This window comes from Jatropha curcas, chromosome 1 (assembly GCF_041381405.1).
Source record: "Jatropha curcas cultivar XTBG-Jc1 chromosome 1, XTBG_Jcur_1.0, whole genome shotgun sequence".
Lineage (NCBI taxonomy): Eukaryota > Viridiplantae > Streptophyta > Magnoliopsida > Malpighiales > Euphorbiaceae > Jatropha > Jatropha curcas.
The window spans coordinates 7,133,749-7,157,710 of NC_143151.1; the positions used below are offsets into that span (position 1 = coordinate 7,133,749).

General features: G+C 33.0%; 1 protein-coding gene and 1 pseudogene across 1 annotated transcript; both read right to left on the reverse strand.

Moving 5' to 3' along the window:
* Positions 1-12,313: 12,313 nt before the first annotated feature.
* On the reverse strand, positions 12,314-14,665 carry LOC149498908 (UPF0481 protein At3g47200 pseudogene; annotated as a pseudogene).
* Positions 14,666-20,727: 6,062 nt separating this feature from the next.
* Positions 20,728-22,369, reverse strand: LOC105637101 (UPF0481 protein At3g47200). Its single transcript, XM_089725550.1, has one exon. The coding sequence runs from the start codon at positions 22,327-22,329 to the stop codon at positions 20,956-20,958; it is 1,374 nt and encodes a 457-aa protein (XP_089581676.1). The 5' UTR covers positions 22,330-22,369; the 3' UTR covers positions 20,728-20,955.
* Positions 22,370-23,962: the final 1,593 nt, after the last annotated feature.

A 23,962-nucleotide genomic window follows, 5' to 3' on the forward strand; every position in this document is an offset into this window, starting at 1 on the left:
ATTAAATAAGATAAAAAAAAGTGGAAGGGAATAAGGCATTCGCAATGTGTAATGCATAAATCACTATTAATTAATTCCATTAAAAAAATATGAAAATCTTTGAGTAATTTTACAAATTTAAGAAGGTGAGAGAAGTAATAATTAGGCAATATTAATTATATTTTATAATGTTGAGGACAATAAAGACAATCTTAAATAAGGAGGTTGCATTTTCTAATTTACAAGTCATACAATTTAATTCTAAGAGTCAAAATTTTTGTAGCCAACTAAAAATAAAATATTCAAATTCTATAAACTCTCTCTCTTCAGTGGAGATGCCACATAAGCACATATGAGAATTGTCATGATTCTCCTTTATATATATACTAGATGATCCTCCGTGTAACACCCCTTCCCGGTCCACCCGTTAACCCGAATGAACCGAGCCGAGACGCTACAATCTGGTTGAACTTATATCCTGTCATGCTGATATCATACTGTATGCAAAATATGAATATAAACACTCCCAATTACACTCTAAACTTCCAACATCTCCAAAGAATCATCATAACACAATAACCCTTTATATATATCTTTTCATAATTGTATAAATCCTCAAAAGCATTTAATATCTAGCAATTAATTTCATTCAGAATCTATATCAAGTTTTCATGACCTAATCATACCAACTATAGTAAACTATTTCATCTTCAATCATTTCATAAATATTATTCTTATCTCCAACTACTTACACCAAAATAATTACATGTTTCACTTATATTTACAATCACATAAGCTCTAACAATATAATAATTATACATGCCATAATTCTTAATACATGCCATAATTCTTAATTATACAACTCTCAATCTACTATGACCAAATTAAGCACTTCTGCTTTGATAGTACTCCTCAAGTCTTCAAGTAGCAACCACAATCTTCAACCTGCGCGTGATGAAAATCGACGCGCTGAGTATAAAACTCAGTGGTGCTCATAATTCACATACTAAACAAAGTGCGATGGCAACTAACTTAAAATACCAATTTCATAAAGCATTGATACTCATAGAATCAGCAAATTTCAACATAAATGTCTCTTTATAGCAACGAATAAACTTCTAATTCATAAACATCAATAATTGAGTTCTAATTTCTCATAAAGCATTTACATGAACCTTAAATCACGCATTATGATTCTATCATGATCTTACCTGATGTTCTTTATGCTGTATGAACTCTGCAACTTTGATTAAACTCAGTGAATATCACAATGAATGAAGAAACATATAAGCACATACATATGTGGAAATAAATACACATTTACTCACATATGGAATGTAAGCACACATATCATAATACTTTCATGTTTAACTTAATGATCTTTCTTGCTGTTTAGTATACTGTATGATTATGCAATTTGTAGTCAATATAACTGTATAGCTCCATAAGGTTATAGTGAAACCGAAGTGATAAGAAAAACTGTATAAAACTGTATGAAACTGTATGCTTGGCTGCTATGGCCTGTATAATCATATCCACTCAACGGCCTGTAGCCGGAGTAACAAACTGTATAGGGCGCAGATCTGCTATTCTATGTCGCGACATAGCCTTATCTACATGGTTTCTACCTAACCTCAATGGAGCATATTAATGAAATGTCAATAGATAAGCAAAAGCAAAATAACTGTGTCATAATTTGCATGCTTGTGTCATGTTATTTTCACATATTTGTGTCATAACAATTAACTGCTTCATCATTTCATAAAATTTATTGCTTACCTGTATGCTGATAGCCTCGCCAAGCAGGCAACCTGTGTCATGTTAGTTTCACACCACTTGCATGTTTGCATTTTGTGTTTATACATGTGTTCATGATGTCTTTTTGCTTTAAAATGGTTGAAGACATACAAGTTGAGAAAAGGAATACAATTCATAACTTCATACACCATTTCACATCATTTCACAATTGCATAGAATACAATTACAAGTTGTGTTTACCTCATTTCACATCATATACATGCTTGCATGTTGCTTTGATACATGATTTAATGTTGTATTTTTGTTGTAAAATGATTGGAGGCATACAAAGTGAGCAAAGGAATCCAATTGCATAGAAAAAGAAGTCCAAAAGTGCATGAAAACACAAGTCGCGAGCGCGCCTTGCAAGGTCGCGAGCGCGTAATGCACATCTGAAGGTCAGTGAGTTTCCAGGTGAAAGTCGCGAGCGCGTAAATGCAAGTCGCGAGCACGTATGTGTTATCGGCACAAGTCGCGAGCGCGTAAATGCAAGTCGCGAGCGCGTACAGTGCCAAAAGAGAGACAGTGAGTTATCAGGCCAACTACGCGAGCGCGCAGTGCAAGTCGCGAGCGCTTCCAGGCCAAGGGCCAAGTCGCGAGCGCGTCTTGCAAAGTCGCGAGCGCGAGAAGAGCAAAATGAGAGGCAGAGAGTTTCAAGCACAAGTCGCGAGCGCGCAGTGCAAAGTCGCGAGCGCACGACGTGCTTCCAGCCTGCGCAATGCAAGTCGCGATCGCGCGACGTGTTTCCAGCCTGCGCAGTCTGCACTCTTTTGGTCATATCTCTCAATATACAACTCCGATTTGAATGATTCAAAAACCCATGTAAAGCTAACACATAGAGGAACAAATAACTCTTCTATGACACTTCCTAATTTCATCATTAAATGGGGTCAAAATCAAGATGAAGTTACTGGTCAAATTTCCAGCAAGCCCTGTTTCAACATAAACTCAATATTTACTTCATTTATTCAATACCTCCCCTGTTTTCTCACCATTTCCAGTCCTCCCACTCAACATGAAGCAATATTATCTCATTAACAACACACCACACAATTTCTCATGCAAAGAAAATGGTAAATATAAAGAGATATCACACCTTCACTTAACAAGCTTGGAATCTTCTTCTTAGCTTCCTTTTTCTTCTACCTTGAGCTCACCTCTCTTGGATAAAATAGAAGTTGAATTAATGTTTAACTCCCATGAAAATCTTCACCACCATTAAACGTGATGGAGGAAGGAAAGTTTAAGAGGAAAGTAGAGGAAGAAGATGAAGATAAGGATGAAGAAATGAAAATGAAATGGAATCCTCGGGTAGTCTCTAGAATGTCATTGATTTTTATATGAAAATTACCAAATGGTACCTCAAGTGTCAAAATGGTACAACTTAATACCTCAACTTTATACTTTAGTGAAATCAAGTCCTAATCCTTATACTTTGATCTTTTTGTTTCCTTCAAGTAAGTCCACTTCTTTTCCTTATTTCAATTACATCCCATTCTAGCCCACTCTAGAATCTAATGGATCGAACCGGGTTTTGGATCAGCCCGACTCGACTCTAAGCAACGACTCGATTCAATAGAAAAATGGGACGTTACACTCCGTGCTTCGCATGATTGTATAATAATTATATTTTTTATTTCAAATGTAAGATGTATATGTTGAGTAAATTATAGAAATTCATTTTTTAGGAAAAATGTGACCGAAATTATTATTAGATATAAAGTCTTGTAGGTATTTAAAATAATATACACACTTAATTTTTATTTTTGTAGAGATTTATCTAATTGGGAGTATATAATTAAAAAACCTATTAAAACATAATAGTTAATTCATTATTGCATAAAAAATATTTAAATCCTTTGAAATTACACACACTTAAATCCCTGTAAAAATAAACAAAATAAAACTAAGCTAAGAAAAATGTAAAATGAAAAAACATAATCAAGTGAACGACTCAAATAAAGCAATGAAATATCGCAATGTTATTCTTTCAACTGGCAATAAATTGAAGAATTTAAAGTAAAGAATTAAATTAAACTTTCAAAAATAGAAAGAAATTTAAAAATTAAAAAAAAGAATAGTGAACAAAAAGAGAACCTTGAACTTTCTATTTATATATGACCATATATAAATATTTGAATTTTCAATCAGCAAAAAAACAAAATTAAAAGCTCAAACCATTAATTTCACATCACCCAATTCTTTGAAATTTCAAATTAAAATAAGAAAAATGACATAGATAGCCTTTTTCATAATAAATTCAATAATAGTCATAGAAACAATAAATTGAATTTAAAGATATCAAATATTATCGAATTGAAAATATTCAACTTGTCATAAAAAGAAAAACTAAATTTATATCTTTATAATTTACTAAAATACTAAAAATCATAATCAAACAAATCAAAAGAGAAAAAAGAGAAAAAAACAAAAGAAGAATACTACTCATTATCTTATCTTATTGTTTTTAAACTGTATAAAATTATTCTGAAACGTTAATAGGTTACTTATCATCAGAAGAAAAATAAAATTTTTGTACAATAATTTACTCAAAGATTAAAAATCATTATCAAACAAACAAAAAATAATGTGAATTTTTGAAACACATGGTTTTTTTAACATTTTTCAAATTATTAAATTTTTGAACATACTATATTTGATTTGAAGTTTATGGTCTTTTTAACATTTTTCAAATTATTAAATCTTTAAACATACTATATTTGATTTGAAGTTTAGACTACATAAAAATAAAAAATTTTATATTTGTAAATTATGAAAATTTAAAAATTTCAAACATTGTATTGTTTTTCTATCACACGTTTGATTTCTACCAAAAAAACAAATAGCATATTTATTTGAATTTAAAAACTAATATATATATATATATATATATATATGTGTGTGTGTGTGTGTGTGTAAATTATGAAACTCTAAAAGATATATTTGAAATATTTAAAATTTTTATATTGCCATAATTAAATGAATTTAAAACTCATAACAATGAAAAAATAATTAATTATTGAAAAATAAATGATGGAAGAGAAAAAGTGGATAAAAAAAAAAGAAAAATGCTCAAACAATTCACAAAAAAGATAAATAACAATACTCAAATATTAAGAGTTTCACTTTCCATGGGCATATGGAAAAAAACAATGTTTCTCCTATATATATATATATATATATATATATATAATGATATAATGATATAATGATAACGATAATATATAATAATGATTACACATTTTCTTTCCCTTAAATGTAGAAAATGACTTCAATAACCGTTTAATTAGCTGCACATAACATATTCGTATTACAAAAGAGAAAGAAACAGCAGAAGAAGCTTCAATCAACATCTCAACGGATACAAAATTCAAATACCAGAACATTGAAAAAAGAAATCAAGACAAGTCCATAAACCAAAGCAAAAATAATCATCAGACAGTACCTAAATCAATTGGGCGGTTTTACATATGCAAAAACAGCAAAGAAGGTTTGAGTAACGGTAAAGAGGAGGAGAAAAAAAGCAGCTGCAGCTGAAACGAATACCCATAGACTCCCAAACTAATTATACGTGCATCCTGCCAATGTAACATTCCAAACATTACGATAATACTTACTAACATCCTCTATCACCAAATTAATAAAAAAGATAACTTTTTTCAACATCATAAAAAAAGATCATCCCTTAACTCTCCAAAGAATTTAACAACATCTTCATCAGTCCCCAAATTAATAATTCCGCAATCGAGCAAATATCCAGCATCAAAACTTGTATTTATAAGACTGCCCATAAAAATAACATATGATGTAAAATGTACAGAGCAGTACTTACAACATTGTTCGAACGCAACAGAATTAAGTAAAAAATTGCTTGAGAATTTATCCGTAGTTGGGTTGGAATTTCAAGAACACCATTAAGTTTAAATACTATATCCAAAAAACTTTCTGCATCCTCCTTTATCTTGATCTTAATTCCTGCTCCAAGTAGCTTTTTAATTGGTCGAACACTTTGGTAGTCTCTACTGTTATAAATTAATCTCAAATAATTCCACAATAACCTAGATCGTGCAAACCACTAGATTCAACAAAATAGATTGAATAAGAAAAGGTTGCGTACCTGACATCGTTGTTCGTCGATCTTGATGTATAGAATTAGGTTTGCAGCCTTCCAGAGAATTGAAGAATCGATTTAGCGGAAGCAGTACAAAAGGAACGTAAAACTGAATCGTATTCAACTCCTCTGGGGACCACGACCTTTATATACCTGTAGCGTTAGTACAATTCCTATTTCGGTCCTTTAACGAAATAGAAATTATATAATGGTCTCTACACTTAATATCTATAATCAGTTGATACCTCAATAGTCAATTATTCACAATCAAGACCACATTTGAAATTGACTTTACAATTAGACTGCTGTACGTATTTATTTTACATATTAAGCCCACAATAGAAAATTAAATCCAACAATCTCCCACTTGGGCGAACATATGTTAAATAAAATACATACACCAAAATGAGCTCAACAAACGCAGTCATACAAGGTATCCAAAAACAATCTCGTCCATTAGTTATATTGATAAAGAGCTGAAGAAACATTCGCCATAGATCTCATGACTAAGTTCATCATCAACTACATTACCAATACCCCTAAATGACATAGATTCATTATAGAAGTGTAGCATGAAAACTACATGTAATGTGATCATCATGTCTGTTTCCAACTGGTCACCAACAAAAGTGAGATCAAGCAAAACAATAATAATAATACAGAGTGTAACCATCAACCAAAATGAGTACTCAACAAAATTTCATTAACATAATAAAACATATCCAAAACAAAATAGAGCATTCAAAAACATAATGTATACATAAAGAGCAAACTCCCACTAAAACTAGACAGTCTCAAACAAAACGATACCCATATGAGCGGTGTGCTCATGGAAAACTTTCGGTATCATTGCCTTTGTAAGCGGATCCGCAATCATAGAGTTTGTTCCAATATGCTCTAAGGATATCTGTCCACTCTGTACCCTCTCCTTCACAGCCAAGAACTTAATCTCAATGTGTTTTGATCGAGAAGAGCTCCTGTTGTTGTTGGAGAATAAAACGACTGACTTGCTGTCACAATACAACTTCAGTGGTCTTTCTATTCCACCTACTACACGCAGCCCACTGACAACGTTTCTTAGCCAAATAGCTTGATTGGATGCCTCATAAGATGCTACAAATTCAGCTTCCATGGTGGAGGTTGCTACTAGAGTTTGTTTCACACTCTTCCAAGAAATAGCACCGCCAGCCAATAGAAAAACGTAGCCAGATGTGGATTTTCTACTGTCTTGGCATCCAGCGAAATCAGAATCAGTATACCCAATGATCTCAAGCTGATCTGATCTCCTATATGTGAGCATATGTCCCTTAGTCCTCTGAAGATATCTCATGACTCTTTTGGCTGCTTTCCAATGATCCATTCCTGGATTGCTGAGATATCTGCCTAACATGCCAACTATAAAAGAAATGTCTGGACGAGTACAAACTTGAACATACATAAGACTTCCTATAGCTGACGCATAAGGAACCTTTTGCATTTCCTGAATTTCAAGTTCACTCTTTGGACATTGTTGATTACTAAATTTATCACCTTTTGCAATAGGGGTATCCAATGGTCTAGAATTCTGTATACTAAATCTCTTGAGCACTTTATCAATATAGCTCTTTTGTGATAATCCAAGAATACCTCGAGAACAGTCTCGATGTATCTGAATCCCTAAAACAAAAGAAGCTTCACCTAAATCTTTCATCTCAAAATGCTTTGAAAGAAAAACTTTGGTTTCATGCAGCAAGACTTTATAATTAGTAGCAAGAAGTATGTCATCCACATATAAGACCAAAAAGATAAACCTACTCCCACTGAACGTATGGTACACACAATTTTCAACAGCATTTGCCTCAAAACCAAACGAAACAATTACTTGGTTGAACTTAAAGTACCATTGACGAGAAGCTTGCTTGAGTCCATAAATGGATTTCTTTAATTTGCATACCAGATGTTTTGGATCTCCAATTACAAAATTTTCTGGTTGCACCATATATATTGTTTCATCAATGTCGCCATTGAGAAACGCAGTCTTAACATTCATTTGATGAAGCTCAAGATCAAGATTTGCAACTAAGGCCATGATTGTCCTAAAAGAATCCTTCGAAGAAACTGGAGAGAAGGTTTCTTTATAGTCAATCCCTTCCTTTTGAGTAAAGCCTTTTGCTACAAGACGTGCTTTATATCTTTCCACATTACCTTGAGAATCCCTTTTGGTTTTAAATATCCATTTGCAACCAATGGGTTTCTTTCCTTCAGGTAATTGAACAAGATCCCAAACTTGATTGTCTTGCATAGACTTATACTCTTCGTTCATTGCCTTAATCCACTTATGAGAGTCAGAACTCTGCATGGCATGATAGAAACTAACTGGATCATCATCTATCATGTCTACAGTATCCTCATGTTCCTGAAGAAACACTATATAATCATCTGGAATAGCACTTCTTCTCTCCCTAGTAGATCTCCTCAAAGGCATTTGAACAGGCTCTAATTCTTGAGGTTGTTGAATTTGTTCTTGAGGAAGAATAGCATTGTCTTGAGTTGGATCTTGAATAGCGACATGAGCAACTGGAGTCTATACGCTATCAGAAATAACAAAAGGAATGAGAACTGAATCATCCTTACTTGATTCCTCTTCAAAGACAATGTTTCTTTCTTTATTTCTCCCTCCAAAATCAACATCCTCAAACAATGTTGCAATTCTCGTTTCAAAAAAAGTTCTGGAAGTAGGATTATAAAACTTGTAACCCCTAGACCGCTCAGAATATCCAACAAAGTAGCTGCTGATAGTTTTGGAGTTCAGTTTTGTTTCATTCGGCTTGTAAGACCTTGCTTCAGCTGGACATCCCCAAACATGAAGATGCTTTAGACTAGGCTTACGTCCAGTCCAAAGTTCATAAGGTGTTTTAGCAACTGCTTTAGATGGAATCCTATTGAGAATATAAGCTGCTGTCTTTAACGCTTCACCCCACAGAGACTCTGGTAAAGTAGAATGACTAATCATACTCCTTACCATATCCATAAGAGTCCTATTACGTCTCTCAAATACACCATTCATGTTGGGAGTACCAGGCATTGTATATTGAGGGACAATTCCACATTCCTGTAGGAAGAGCGCAAAAGGTCCTGGACGTTTGTTCGCCTGAACCGTCATATTTACCATAATATTCACCACCACGGTCAGATCGAACAGATTTAATCTTCTTTCCTAGTTGATTTTCAACTTCGGCTTTATAAGATTTAAACACGTCCAAAGACTCAGATTTTTCATGAATGAGATATAAGTAACCATAACGAGAATAGTCATCAATGAATGATATAAAATATCTTTGGCCATTTCTAGCTGCAATATGGAATGGACCGCAAATATTTGTATGAATTAGTTCTAAAACATTGGATGACCGAATGGCACCTAGTCTCTTTTGTTTAGTCTGTTTTCCTTTAATACACTCAATACAAGAATCCAAACCTGTGTAATCAAGTGTATCTAAGATACCATCAGAAACAAGACGCTCAATTCTTGATTTGGATACATGACCCAAACGTCTATGCCTAAGTACAGTTGAGTTATCAATATTCAACTTTCTTTTGGTACCTCTTGTAGTAACATGTAGGGATTCATGATAACTAGTATCAATGTCTAACATATATAGATTATCACATTCATTCAAGCAACCAGTACTCAAAACTTTTGAATTCATAGATAAAGTGAATACACTGTCTCCAAAAGAACAATGAAAACCAGATTTGTCCAAACAGGAAACAGAAATCAAATTCCTTCTAAAAGAGGGAATAACAAAAGTATCTATAAGATCCAAAAAATAGCCAGTACTTCCTCTACTTCAACCGGATCGCCATTTCCCACATAGACGTATCTTTCACCGTCAGTTGGCTTTCTATAGTTGAGGCAGCCCTGCAATGAAACACTTATATGAGCGGTAGCACCAAAATCCATCCAATAAGTGTTTTTAGGAGCTGAAGTTAAATTAACTTCACAACAGACTAAAACAAGGTACTTACCCTTCTTTGCAAGCCAAATAGCAAATTTAGGATAGTCATTTCTCAAGTGATCCATCTTTCCACAAAAGAAGCATTTTGGCACATAAGGCTTCTTTTGTACTGGATCTACAGCAGTAGCAGCAGCAGGTTTCTCAATAGCCTTTTCAACAGTCTTTGCAGAAGGCTTCTTTCTTTTCTTGTTCTTGCCCTTCCCAGCTAAAGAAACAAAATGAGCACTCTCTCTTTTGTTAGAATTCATCTTTTCCTCCTCATCAACACAATGAGAAATGAGCTCGTTAAGAGTCCATTTATTCGGCTGACAATTATAGGAAGTCCTAATTTGTCCATACTGAGAAGGAAGAGAATTCACAACGAAATGGACTAAAAGGTCATCTGGTAAAGCCATACCCAGCGCCTTCAGTCTCTTTGCAATCTGAGACATGCTAAGAATATGCTCCCGAACACCACCATTGCCAGCAAACTTCATGGAGGTTAATTTTCCTAAAAGTGTTCCCACTTCGGCTTTGTCATTCTTGACATAAGCCCTCTCTAGCTCGGCAAGATAGTTTTGAGCATTGTCCTTTTCAGCTGAGAAAGAGTCTCGAACATATTCTGGGACTCCTTTCTGCATGATCATCAGACCTAAGCGATTAGAACGCTCCCACTTCTCATACTGAACCCTTTGAACATCAGTGCTCGTATTAGTAAGAGGAGCAAGTTCGTCCATCCTGAATGTAAGATCCAAATCCATACAGCCCAGAAAGATCATAATGTCTGATTTCCAAGACTCAAAATTTGATCCCTCAAGTTTAGGGACACAATCAGGATTAAATGACATGTTAGCTGACATCAGAGAAAATAAACAAATAGATAAGTATAAGCTCACAATCCACAAATGAAACAATTCACATAAGTAGAGATCAAAAATGGAAATAAGATACAGACACAACATTAATATTCTCATCTTTGGATGTAAAACATTAACTTGTAATTAGTATCTCAACGCAGCAATCAAATATTGATAACATAGTCCTGACAAATAATAAATCTTCCTTCGGGCCGATATATCACTATCATGGAGAATAATCAAACAATTATCACATACTTATTGCCAAACATGTGTTCAAAACTCAGCCAGATAGCAACCTTCCTTTAGGCCGATTAACTATCCGCAACGAATTCTAATACACCTGTCTAATATTCTAAAATAAATCAATTCAAGCAATAGAGGTCACTTTGGTGACTTATTGATCAAATCAATTTATTTTAAAAAAATATCAAACACAATAGGGACTTAATCACTCCAAAATTTAATCTCAAATCGACAAATTAAATCATTTAATTGTAATTAAAACAAAACAATTGCAATTAAATGAATTGATTGTCTAAATGTTTAATAATCTAAAATTATTTAGCCCAAAATATATATATATAATCTAGTCTTTAAGTCACTAAATTAGAGACTAAGTTATAAAATTGGACTAAATAAATTTGAATAAATAAAGTTCGGGGTCTAATTGAATTAAATATATGTCCATGGGTCTAGACGAAAGAAAACAGGAAATTAGGGGCCTAATTTGAAGTTACAGAAAATTAGGGGCCTAATATGAAATTACAGAAACTTAGGGGCCTAATCTGAAGTTATCCAGGGACCTAACCGTTATTTTCCATCCCTAACCTTAAAACCAAAAAACGATTAGAGAAATGTTCTCCTTTCCGCCGACTCTCTCCAAAGAAACCAGGAACTGTTTTTTTTTTTTTTTTTTAAACAAGATCCGGCCAGCAAAAAAAAAAAACAAAATACCAAACGAACAATTAATCGTCAATGGCGTTAGTTCAAAACCTCTTACCTGTTCTTGGGGAATCCAAAGAACAGTGAGAACAAAATTTTTTTTTTTTTATTAAACAAAACCCTCAATCTGTAAACAGTAGGGTAAACAAATAAAAAAAACATTCGAAAATCAATCTAAAATCTAGTAATTATGCACAAGGCTCTGATACCACTTGTTATAAATTAATCTTAAATAATTCCACAATAACCTAGATCGTGTAAACCACTAGATTCAACAAAATAGATTGAATAAGAAAAGGTTGCGTACCTGACATCGTTGTTCGTCGATCTTGATGTATAGAATTAGGTTTGCAGCCTTCCAGAGAATTGAAGAATCGATTTAGCGGAAGCAATACGAAAGGAACGTAAAACTGAATCGTATTCAATTCCTCTGGAGACCACGACCTTTATATACCTGTAGCGTTAGTATAATTCCTATTTCGGTCCTTTAACGAAATAGAAATTATATAATGGTCTCTACACTTAATATCTATAATCAGTTGATACCTCAATAGTCAATTATTCACAATCAAGACCACATTTGAAATTGACTTTACAATTAGACTGCTGTACGTATTTATTTTACATATTAAGCCCACAATAGAAAATTAAATCCAACATCTACTACCTGTTGCTTCACCTTTAGAAGTAGGGATAAAGATCGAGCGGTATAGAGATAGTAAATGTTCGTCATCAAGATTGCTATGTTGGATGTTATTGACTTTGTGGTCGGGCATGTGTATTTAAAGAATCCGAAGATGAGTTCTTTCAAAGTGGAGGGAACGTTTCTTAAATCTAGAAGTGATATCTCGAATAAAGTTTGAAGAACAAAAAGAGGAATTTGATTTTCTAACGTAACAAAATCTCTCATTAGAGTATATAATATCCATCGTAAGGTAAATATAGGATCCTCAGTATGATCATTGTGGAATAAACCTCCTACAACACAAAGAAGCTCCATGATAAAACAACCATCAAGAACCATCATTTCAACTAAATCATAGCAGTTATATTTCAAGGTTTCTGAATAACTTTCTCTTATCTTCTTTTCTTTGAGTGCTATAGCCTTGAAAAAATCATCGATACTAACACCGCGTTCTTGCGTTCTAGCAAGAACAATGCCAAGAAATCTCCTTTTGTGTTCTTGAATTGTTTGGAGGTTTTTTCTCCCATGGTGGTAAGGGCCTATAGAGACTATTTGAGGTTTAAAGGCTTGGGGATGAATTTTCATTAGGCTTTGAGGAACTCGAAAGATTGAACAAGAACTCTTACCAGATGTTTTGTTAAGCAAATTTGGCAATTTCTTGGTACTTCGTTCTACTAATCTGAACCGCATCTCGTATTCAATCTGTGGAATGATGATGACATGTGGAGAGAGCTGTTAGGCATCAGCTCTGATACCAGTTGTTGGGCATCAACTCTGATAGCATTTGTTGGGCCCTTTCAACCAATTAAGAGAAAATTAACGCAGCAAAAAATAAACTTGTTACACACAGAAATTTACGTGGTTCACCCTCAACTGTTTAGGGCTGTTTTCGCATCGCCCCCGAGCGACCCAAAAACTTGTCCTTTTTGTTTTTGATAGAAAAAGGTCATCTTTGTTAAGAAAAGTGGGGACAAAAACACTTTTGAGATACGATGCCGATAGATCGGTCTTATAAAATATTTTGAGTCGCCACCCATTTTACGACAATGGGACCGTTTCCAATTTTAAAAGTGACTTCATTTAAAACCTAATTTTATTTAAGGCCAAATTATTTAGAGAACTGGTCAGGCGCACCAAGTGCGATTCTAGGTAAGGGAATTGGGTACGTTGGCCCGTTGGAAGCCGAACCCGAAAAATCGGCCTCTTTTAACCTACGATTTCTAATTTGTTTTTAGTTAGAAAAGCCAAACTATTTATTCAAACCCAACCCGAATAAATCGAACCGAGTTCCTATATGGAAAATTATTTTATCGTCCCAAACAAGTTCAATTATTGCATCCATAATCATTCAAACCACTCAAACCATTCAACCCAAAGCAGTTAAGTCAAAGTAAGCAAAAGACCCGCTCTTGCCTTATGGTTAAAGGCGGGCCACAAACCAAACCTAAAAATACATTCTACCCAATTTGAATCCAAGAAACCCTGAAACCCGAAATCATGCATAATTATATATTAATATACTAAACTTGATTAAACTGCAATCTGCCCACAATTGGTTGTCTCTGGACTTATTAAAAGAATTAAATATTTATTTAATCTATTAGATCTGCCAACCATCTTGTATCGCCGCTACAACTCTACGGGACACGCCGCCCAACCTCCTCTTGTCGGGAAGACTTTCGACACAAGGCACTACCTGCAGATCTTTTTTCGGTCTTTAGCTACCACAAATGAACCTTTTGTGAGCTTCCACTGACCATTTCTGAAGGTGCTGTAGAAACCTTCATCATCAAATCTACCAACCGAGATTTGGATGCATGCTCTAAAACTCATTCCTCATCAGTCTTCTCTTCCGGTTTAATTCAATTAAACACAGGCAAATGCATTTTAATTACCATAAGGAGATCTCTCATTTCTCCATATATGTTAATTCCCGCCATTTAGACTGATCATTTTGCTTGTCCATTTTGACTTGTGCAGAATATCATCACCAACATAAACCGTATACGTGAACAGCAGTTTACGTCAATAGTGACCATGAATACTAACAGTCTACTTGAATAGTAACTGTATGCATGAATAGTAACTGTACACGTAAATAGTACTATACGTGAATATTACTTGTATATGTGAATAGTACTATACGTAATAGTGCTGGTCTTAACAATGACGGGCTCAGCAACAATAACGCCAATGGTAACTATTCACCATCAACCGCGAGTTACTATTTTACTATTCATCACTAAGTCGATTCTGCAACGTCTTTCAGAGCGGACAACACCAATAGACTCGTCGTAATTTTCTCTTCATCGTGGTATATTTATTTTCAAAATATATCCACGGACCCGGTACCGCTATCTGACCGGTTGGACCTGCCAAAACCTTTGGCTCTGATACCACTTGTTAGGCATCAGCTCTAATACCAGTTGTTGGGCATCAGCTCTGATACCACTTGTTGGGCCCTTTCAACCAATTAAGAGAAACTTAACGCAGCAAAAAATAAACTTATTACACACAGAAATTTACGTGGTTCACCCTCAACTGTTTAGGGATACATCCACGGGACAAACTCCGAATCATTCTTACACTATTAAAAATAGTAGGTACAGAAATAGAGTAATACAAAAATAGTGGTACACAAAGTGTTTTCCAAAAACACCCCAAAATAATCCTCACTATTTTTCTCTCCCTTAGTTTTAGGAAACCCTTCCTAAAACTAGACACACTCTCTCTACATTTTTTTCTTATTCGTCTTTCTTCTGTGTGTGTTGAGATGAGTTGAGTCATCTCCTATTTATAGGAGAGGTGATGTGAGAGCCGTGTGTGAGTCACACACGGCTTTCCATTTAGTCATGGTTGGTTGCCAACCTTTGCCAACTTTTCTCTTTCTTTCAAATACACGTTTTTCTCTTTTTTTTTCTTTTCAAACTGTGTGGGTCTCACTTGAGTGGGCACCAAGAGCCGACCTTCTGATTCAGTTTGCTGGTTTTGATTGCTGGACGGATTTGACATTTCGGTCAATGAATAGGTTAGGAAAGAGAGAATCAATAGATTAGTTGGATGCTGTATTGATATATTAATTAATTAAAACATTATATATTGCTAGCAATTTCTTTAACCAATTAGAGGGGACCCTACAACATGCAAGTCTTTCGCGTCTCTAGCAGTAGTCAATCTAATACTGCTCAAAATTAATGGTACAGTTAATAGCTAGCTATCTACCGATAGAGTCCTAACGAAATCCATCTTGTCCGTATGCTCTCCGCTGCAAATAATTGAGTTTTAGAAATTATTATACGAAGACTTATTATTATTCATGTCTATTATATAAAACATATATGGACTCTGATCCTCTCACCCCCCCTTAATAGAATTCTGTAAAAGGCACTTCTCAAGAACACACTCACAGAAAAGAGAGAAGTCGGATGTCCAACACAACAAAATGGAATCAAACACAACAAAAAGTTTGATTCTTGTTTAAGTTTATGCCAAAATGTAATGGAAATTTATGCGTACCAAAAGTTGCTTCTTTTTTATGTTTATGCCAAAATGTAAGATTTGCTTTTCGTTTTTTTATAAATTTTTACTTACCAATCTTGATAGATGGATTAAGAAAGCCTTTGTTTCAGCTATTTCATGCAGTTGATAGTTGTTTCACATCTAATGGTTACATTGCATGTGTTTTGTAAGTTTTTTAATCAGCAGCTCATAGCTGATTTTGTTTCCATCAGCTAGATTTTACAGTTTTTTGGTATTAGCTGGAAATTAATTCGTATTTATATTATTTTGGATTTTATTAACCTTATAAAACTAATTGCCCATAAATTTTTTTTTCAAATTGATATTTTTTTATGATCATTTTATTTGTAGTTATTTGAAAATAAGAATTATTTTAAAATTTTTAATTATTATTTTATCTTGATAGATGGATTAAGAAAGCCTTTGTTTCAGCTATTTCATGCAGTTGATAGTTGTTTCACATCTAATGGTTACATTGCATGTGTTTTGTAAGTTTTTTAATCAGCAGCTCATAGCTGATTTTGTTTCCATCAGCTAGATTTTACAGTTTTTTGGTATTAGCTGGAAATTAATTCGTATTTATATTATTTTGGATTTTATTAACCTTATAAAACTAATTGCCCATAAATTTTTTTTTCAAATTGATATTTTTTTATGATCATTTTATTTGTAGTTATTTGAAAATAAGAATTATTTTAAAATTTTTAATTATTATTTTATTAAGATAATACATTAAAATAAAAAATATACATCTACATATATATATATATATATATATATATATATATATATATATATATATATATATATATATATATATATATATATATATTATACACCATAATATATAAAAATAATTAATGTTTTTCATAGTCATTCTATATTTTAACAGTAACCGATGCCAACATTTTATCAAACACGAATAGTAATCACCTAACAGCTATAAGCCACTAACCACCAGCAACTGCTGTCTGCTACCAGCTGGTACGAACCGTTAAACCAGACGGTCTGAATGACTATTTCTTTGAAAATAATAAATCATATCAATATATGTAATACCCTGAATTTTTATTTTCGAAACTTTTGAATTTTTATTAAATCAAAAATCGCAAATTTTGGCCGCGTGGGCTGCAAATGTAATATAGTCTCAATTCGAGCCCGAATTGTCGAATTGGGCCCAAGCCCAAAAGAGATTATTCGGAAATTTCGATTTGAGAACAGTTACAATTTTCAAGAAATAATATGAAACACAAGCGATTAATATATATATATATATATATTATTCTAGAATTAAATATCATTACTATTAATATTTTTATTATTATTGAGTAAATGGAGGAAATGTTATGGAACTTAATAAAAATAATTAAAATAAATCGAACCGGACCCGGGAATTAAATTGATTTTTCGGAAACTACACGAATAACTCAAAAACCAAGTGGAAAACCTGCAAAACGAGTAAGAACCGAGCGGAATCATTGAATTAGAGCAAATCGGTTCGAATCGAACCAGAATGGTCTAGAAGCTTTAGGCTTCTCTTTTCTTTTCTTCTTCTTTTCTTCTTCTTCCTTCTCCATTGCGCGACAGCCCCTCCTCCTCCTCCCTTCCCATCTCCGACCATTGTTCAGCGAGGACTAGGTGGCAATCAACTCGACTGACGCTGGGGGTCATGTTTCTAACCACCTCTCACGCAAAAAGGACCTGCATTAACGCAAATCGGACCTGTGCAAAGCGGCAGCCTGCATCTCGATCTCCTGCGACTTCTCGCCATTTCCGACAGGTTCAACATGAAGGATGGGAACCGATCTACTTTCCCCGCTTAAACGATCATTTTTCCCTCTGTCAATTCCGACAACAGAGCTTGAATTGCGAAACCACCATTAACGGCGACACCAAGCAACTGTCAGGCCCGATCCGGCCAGCTAGGAGACTGATTTCGCTCAACTGATGCCAGAATCGGACTCTTGGCAGAAAAACGAGTCAAATGGTGTAAAGAGTGCTCGGTTTTGAGCAAGTCCGATTTTTCGGCCACCGTGCACGGCGGCGACGAAGGAGGTCCGACGAGACTCCGGTGAGGGCTTCAAGAGGCAGAATGATCTCCTCTTTGCATGGATCACAAAAATAAAATCCGATTTTCGATCGGTACATTGTAAGGCCTAGTTGCTCATTTTCAATATAAAGTTCAAAACTCGAATTAATTAATTAATTGAATATAAGATTAATTGAATTAGTAGGAATTGAAGTTTTATGAATTTAAATACAGATAATTGAAATATATATGAACATCGTATATAGAATCGGACTTCTAGGTAGTTAATGGATAATAAAGACTTTCACAGAAAATAAAAATGCTTAAATTTCAAATTAGCAATCAAATTAATACGTAGATATTGTTACTGATGGTCAATTAAATTACAAAAGGAAAATAACAATTAAAGTACATTGGTGGTATAAGTCAATTATATTGTAATGCGTGATTATTAGGACAGTTCGATATGTAGAGACGAGTAATGTTGGAATTTTCGAAAAAGAGAATTATTAAAGAACTGGACTAGTTAAAATATTAAATGGGAATAACTAAAATTTTTAATATAACTAATACCATTGACTGATGTTGCTAATATTATTAATATTATCGTTATTATGGAATATTAAATTACTAACGACACTTATACGAAAAGATAAACAAATAAACAAATAAACAAGAGTACCGAATTATATAGTTTAATAAATTAAATACTGGCTTTAATTATTTAGCGAATAAGGATTTAATTTCTCGAATTATAATTCTTACTTAAATTTTCCTTCTAGATGCTTGTGAAGTTCCAGAACATCAAAACAAAAACTGAGAGTGGCAGTAATAAAGAAAGTCCTTTAAAGGACAATAATGAACTGTGAGTAGTGTTGATAACTAGTATCATTCGTTTGCATTCATGCATTCACGGTTAAATGTTATCATGCATTAATTTGTTGAATTGCCATATTGTGCTGCATTATTGTTTGATTAAGAATTGCTTGATTACTTGTGATGTGTATATATATATATACTGTGCTTCGTTTGTGTGGAATTGGGATGAAGTGAGTCACCATGGGTTTGTGAGGACGGTCAGTAAATTATGGATCCTGATTATGATGAAATTGTGAAATCGGACTATCGGCCGGGTAAATGGGAGATCGGCGCCCCCGTGTGCACTTGATGATATGATATGATATGGATGATATGAAAAAGAAAAGAGAGAATGTAAAAAGAATGAGAGGACTGGTCATGTGAGGATTAGACCGGTCGGCCAGATATGGGGGATTGGCTCCTTGAGTGCATACATTTGAGAGGATAGGCCGTGTGGGTGGACGGCTCGTCGGGGGTTTAGGTGACGCCACTGACTAATTTCCACGTGATGTGACTATATGAAGGTGATAATAACTGTGATTGCTGTTGTATTGCCATTTGTGTGACAAACTGCATGATCATATAACTAAACGAGTGACCAGATTAAAATATTTTAGTATCTGTGTGATTATGTGGGTGAGACGGTTATCTAACCCTACTCATTGAGTTTGGCGCTCACCCCTGCCTACCTATTTTTTTTCCGGTAATAGAAAGAAAGGAAAGGCTTATGGAGTTGAAACACTTATTGTAGAAGGCTGTTAATGATTTAAATAACGATGTAAATGTAAAGTTAGAGTTCTGCAATTGTATTCTAGATGGGTTGTAATTGGATAATAAGAGCATATATATTAATATTATGGATTGTATTTTTAATACATTGGTGAAATTAGTTAATGGGTCTGAATCCATAATTATGAATAGCATATGAGTTTTAAATAATTTAGGTTTACTACGGGTTTCGAGAGCCTTAAGTCCACCCAGGTTTTAGTGCCGATTCGGTCCGCGGAAATGGATCGTGACAATATAAAAATTCTGATTTAAAATTTATATGTTTAATATGGGGAAAATTGACTTTTACCTGAGTTCCCACATTATTCTATTTTATTTTGTTATTAGGTGTACTTTATTATTTTCATTATTATCATTAACTTTTTATTTTAATGATCATTCACATTTTGATAGAAAAAACATAATTAATTGTCATATAATAGATTGTTAGGTCACTTGCAGTTGTCATTATATTATTTAAGTAATTTTTATTCATTATTTTTTAAATATTATTTATTTGACTAATACATGAAGTCTTCGGTTATTTACTTATCTTATCTTTAGCTATCATTCACTAAGACAGCTACACAGTCCACATGTACCCGTCAGTGATAATATGTTTTCTTTTTTTTTTTTTTTTTTTTTTTTTTTGGTGTGTATTGATATGTTGTTAAGTCTGTATGTTTGACATTTAAATATATATAACCAATAGGCTACGATTTTTTTTTTATTTTTTTATTTTTGTTAATTTTCCTTTCTCCTTGATAGATTAAGGTCGACTTCACGGGATGAGTTTCATATTAGGAATTAGCTGTTAAAACCCAGTTTATGACATTTTATCTAATAAAAGCATTTTGGTCATTTTCATGTATTTTTAACCCAGTCCTCATTTTGAATGTTTGATTTTTTTTTTTTTTCCAATTTTGATGTCGTTTTAGAGATTGAAATTGAATTAGAAGAATTTTAACTATGAAATTTATATAAACTGTGTTTTCATAAATAATTTTTAAGTAATTTTTGGTGTTTTAATTAAACGCTATTTTTTATAGTGTTCTTCAATTTTTTGAAAGTTATATAAAACTCTAATTTTTCAATTATATATATATATATATATATATATATATATATATATATATATATATATATATATATATATATAATGATAATGATACAATAATAATGATATAATGATAATGATAATATATAATAATGATTACACATTTTCTTTCCCTTAAATGTAGAAAATGACTTTCAATAACCGTTTAATTAGCTGCACTTAACATATTCGTATTACAAAAGAGAAAGAAACAGCAGAAGAAGCTTCAATCAACATCCCAACGGATACAAAATTCAAATACCAGAAAAATGAAAAAAGAAATCAAGACAAGTCCATAAACCAAAGAAAAAATAATCATCAGACAGTACCTAAATCAATTGGGCGGTTTTACATATGCATAAACAGCAAAGAAGGTTTGAGTAACGGTAAGGAGGAGGAGAAATAAAGCAGCTGCAGCTGAAACGAATACCCATAGACTCCCAAAATAATTATACATGCATCCTGCCAATGTAACATTCCAAACATTACGATAATACTTATTAACATCCTCTATCACCTTGGCCAGATAACATTTTCCAACATCATAAAAAAGATCTTCCTTTAACTCTCTAAAGAATTCAGCAGCATCTTCATCAGCCCCCGTACAAATATTTCCGCGATCGAGCAAATATCCAGCATCAAAACTTGTATTTATAAGATTGCCCATAAAAGTAACATATGATGTAAAATGTATAGAGCAGTAATAATAACATTGTTCGAACGCAACCGAATTAAGTAAAAATTTTCTTGAGAACTCATCCGAAGGTGAGCTTGGAATTTCAAGAACACCATTAGGTTTAAATACTATATCCAAAAAACTTTCTGCATCCTTCTTTATCTTGATCTTAATTCCTGCTCCAAGTAGCTTTTTAATTGGTCGAACACTTTGGTAGTCTCTACTACCTGTTGCTTCACCTTTAGAAGTAGGGATAAAGCTCGAGCGGTATAGAGATAGTAAATGTTCGTCATCAAGATTGCTATTTTGGATATTATTGACTGTGTGGTCGGGCATGGTGTATTTAAAGAATCCGACGATGAATTCTTTCAAAGTGGAGGGAACGTTTCTTAAATCTGGAAGTGATATCTCGAATAAAGTTTGAAGAACAAAAAGAGGAATTTGATTTTCTAAGATAACAAAATCTCTCATTAGAGTATATAATATCCATCGTAAAGAAAATATAGGATCCTCAGTATGATCATTGAGGAATAAACGTCCTCCTACAACACAAAGAAGCTCCATGATAAAACAACCATCAAGAACCATCATTTCAACTAAATCATAGCAGTTATATTTCAAGGTTTCTGAATAACTTTCTCTTATCTTCTTTTCTTTGAGTGCTATAGCCTTGAAAAAATCATCGATACTAACACCGCGTTCTTGCGTTCTAGCAAGAACAATGCCAAGAAATCTCCTTTTTTGTTCTTGAATTGTTTGGAGATTTTTTCTCCCATGGTGGTACGGGCCTATAGAGACTATTTGAGGTTTAAAGGCTTGGGGATGAATTTTCATTAGGTTTTGAGGAACTCGAAAGATTGAACAAGAAATCTTACCAGATGTTTTGTTAAGCAAATTTGGCAATTTCTTGGTACTTCGTTCTACTGATCTTAACCGAATCTCGTATTCAGTCTGTGGAATGACGATGACATGTGGAGAGAGCCGACCTTCTGATTCAGTTTGCTGGTTTGGATTGCTGGACGGATCCGACATTTCGGTCGATGAATAGGTTAGAAATGAGAGAATCAAAAGATTAATCGGATGCTGTATTGATATATTAATTAATTAAAACATTATATATTGCTAGCAATTTGTTTAACCAATTAGAGGGGACCCTACAACATGCAAGTCTTTGGCGTCTCTAGCAGTAGTCAACCTAATACTGCTCAAAATTAATGGTACAGTCAATAGCTAGAGACGCCATCTTGTCCGTATTTGCTTTTCCTAACGAAATCCATCTTGTCCGTGTACTATGCTCTCCGCCGCAAATAATTGAGTTTTAGAAATTATTATACCAAGACTTATTATTATTCATGTCTATTATATAAAACATATATGGACTCTGATCCTCTAACCCCCTTAATAGAATTCCGTAAAAGGCACTTCTCCAGAACACACTCACAGAAAAGAGAGAAGTCGGGATGTCGAACACAACAAATGGAATCAAACACAACAAAAAGTTTGATTCTTGTTTAAGTTTATGCCAAAATGTAATGGAAATTTATGCGTACCAAAAGTTAAATATCAATTTATCACTAAATTAAATACAATAATTTTATTAATGTTATTTTTATTTTATATATTTATTTTAATATAAAAAATTATATAGCATAGCATAAATATAATTGGTATTTATTATTTATTTTTGTGAAATTACTATTTTAAAAATTTTTTAGAAAATAAAAACAAAAGAATTTTTAATTATGAATTTGTTCCACACATAAGTATGCAGAATTCAATTAAATTATATGTTTTAAATTAGTCATACGAATAATTCATTCACAAATAAATGAATTTTGGAATTCATTTATACCATACAGCGCATATAAATTCAATATAGTTTTCAATTAGGTTGTTTCTTTTTCTTCCAAGTAGAATAGAAACAGAAGAAAGCAATTTTCCAAACACATGTGTGGAAAATTTAGCACAAAGTTGCATTAACAATTTTCCACTAATAAGCAAGTCACTGTCATATGGAGAAAAATAGCTGATCTATCCAGTTAGATAATGGTGTTATGAAACTGTGAATTTCAATTCCAATTTTTTTTTTTTTTTTTTTAAAAAAAAAAAGATCTTTCAAGGATTTGCAAGAGAGTGTCACACTCCAGCATGACAAACACATGTGTGGAAAATTTAGCACAAAGTTGCGTTAACAATTTTCCTCTAATAAGCAGCTTAACTGGTCCGCCTGTAAAATCAGCAAAGCAATAATAACAATTCAAGATTAAAGGACAAAAACCATTATTAAAGAACAAAGGAACAAAAATTCAAATAGGGATAAATTTATCTCTTTTCTTTTTAATAATATATTGATATTGACTTCATTAAATTTAATTTATTTTTTATTTTTATGATTAATTAAAAAAATTGAATCCATTTGATATTTTTATTCTTTTTTTTTATTTATAATGTGTTGAAATAACATTTTTGGCTGCATTAATTTTCTTTTTAGCTGATCAGATTGGTGAAAATTATTGTGATCTTATAAACCATTAAGAACATACTTTATTGACAATTTTTTTTTCTTCTTTTTAAATTATTTAATGGTGATGGGTATCATATAGGTTTGACCAAAACTAACAAAAAAAAAAAGAAAAAAAAAAGATAAGGTAAATTAATAATGCGG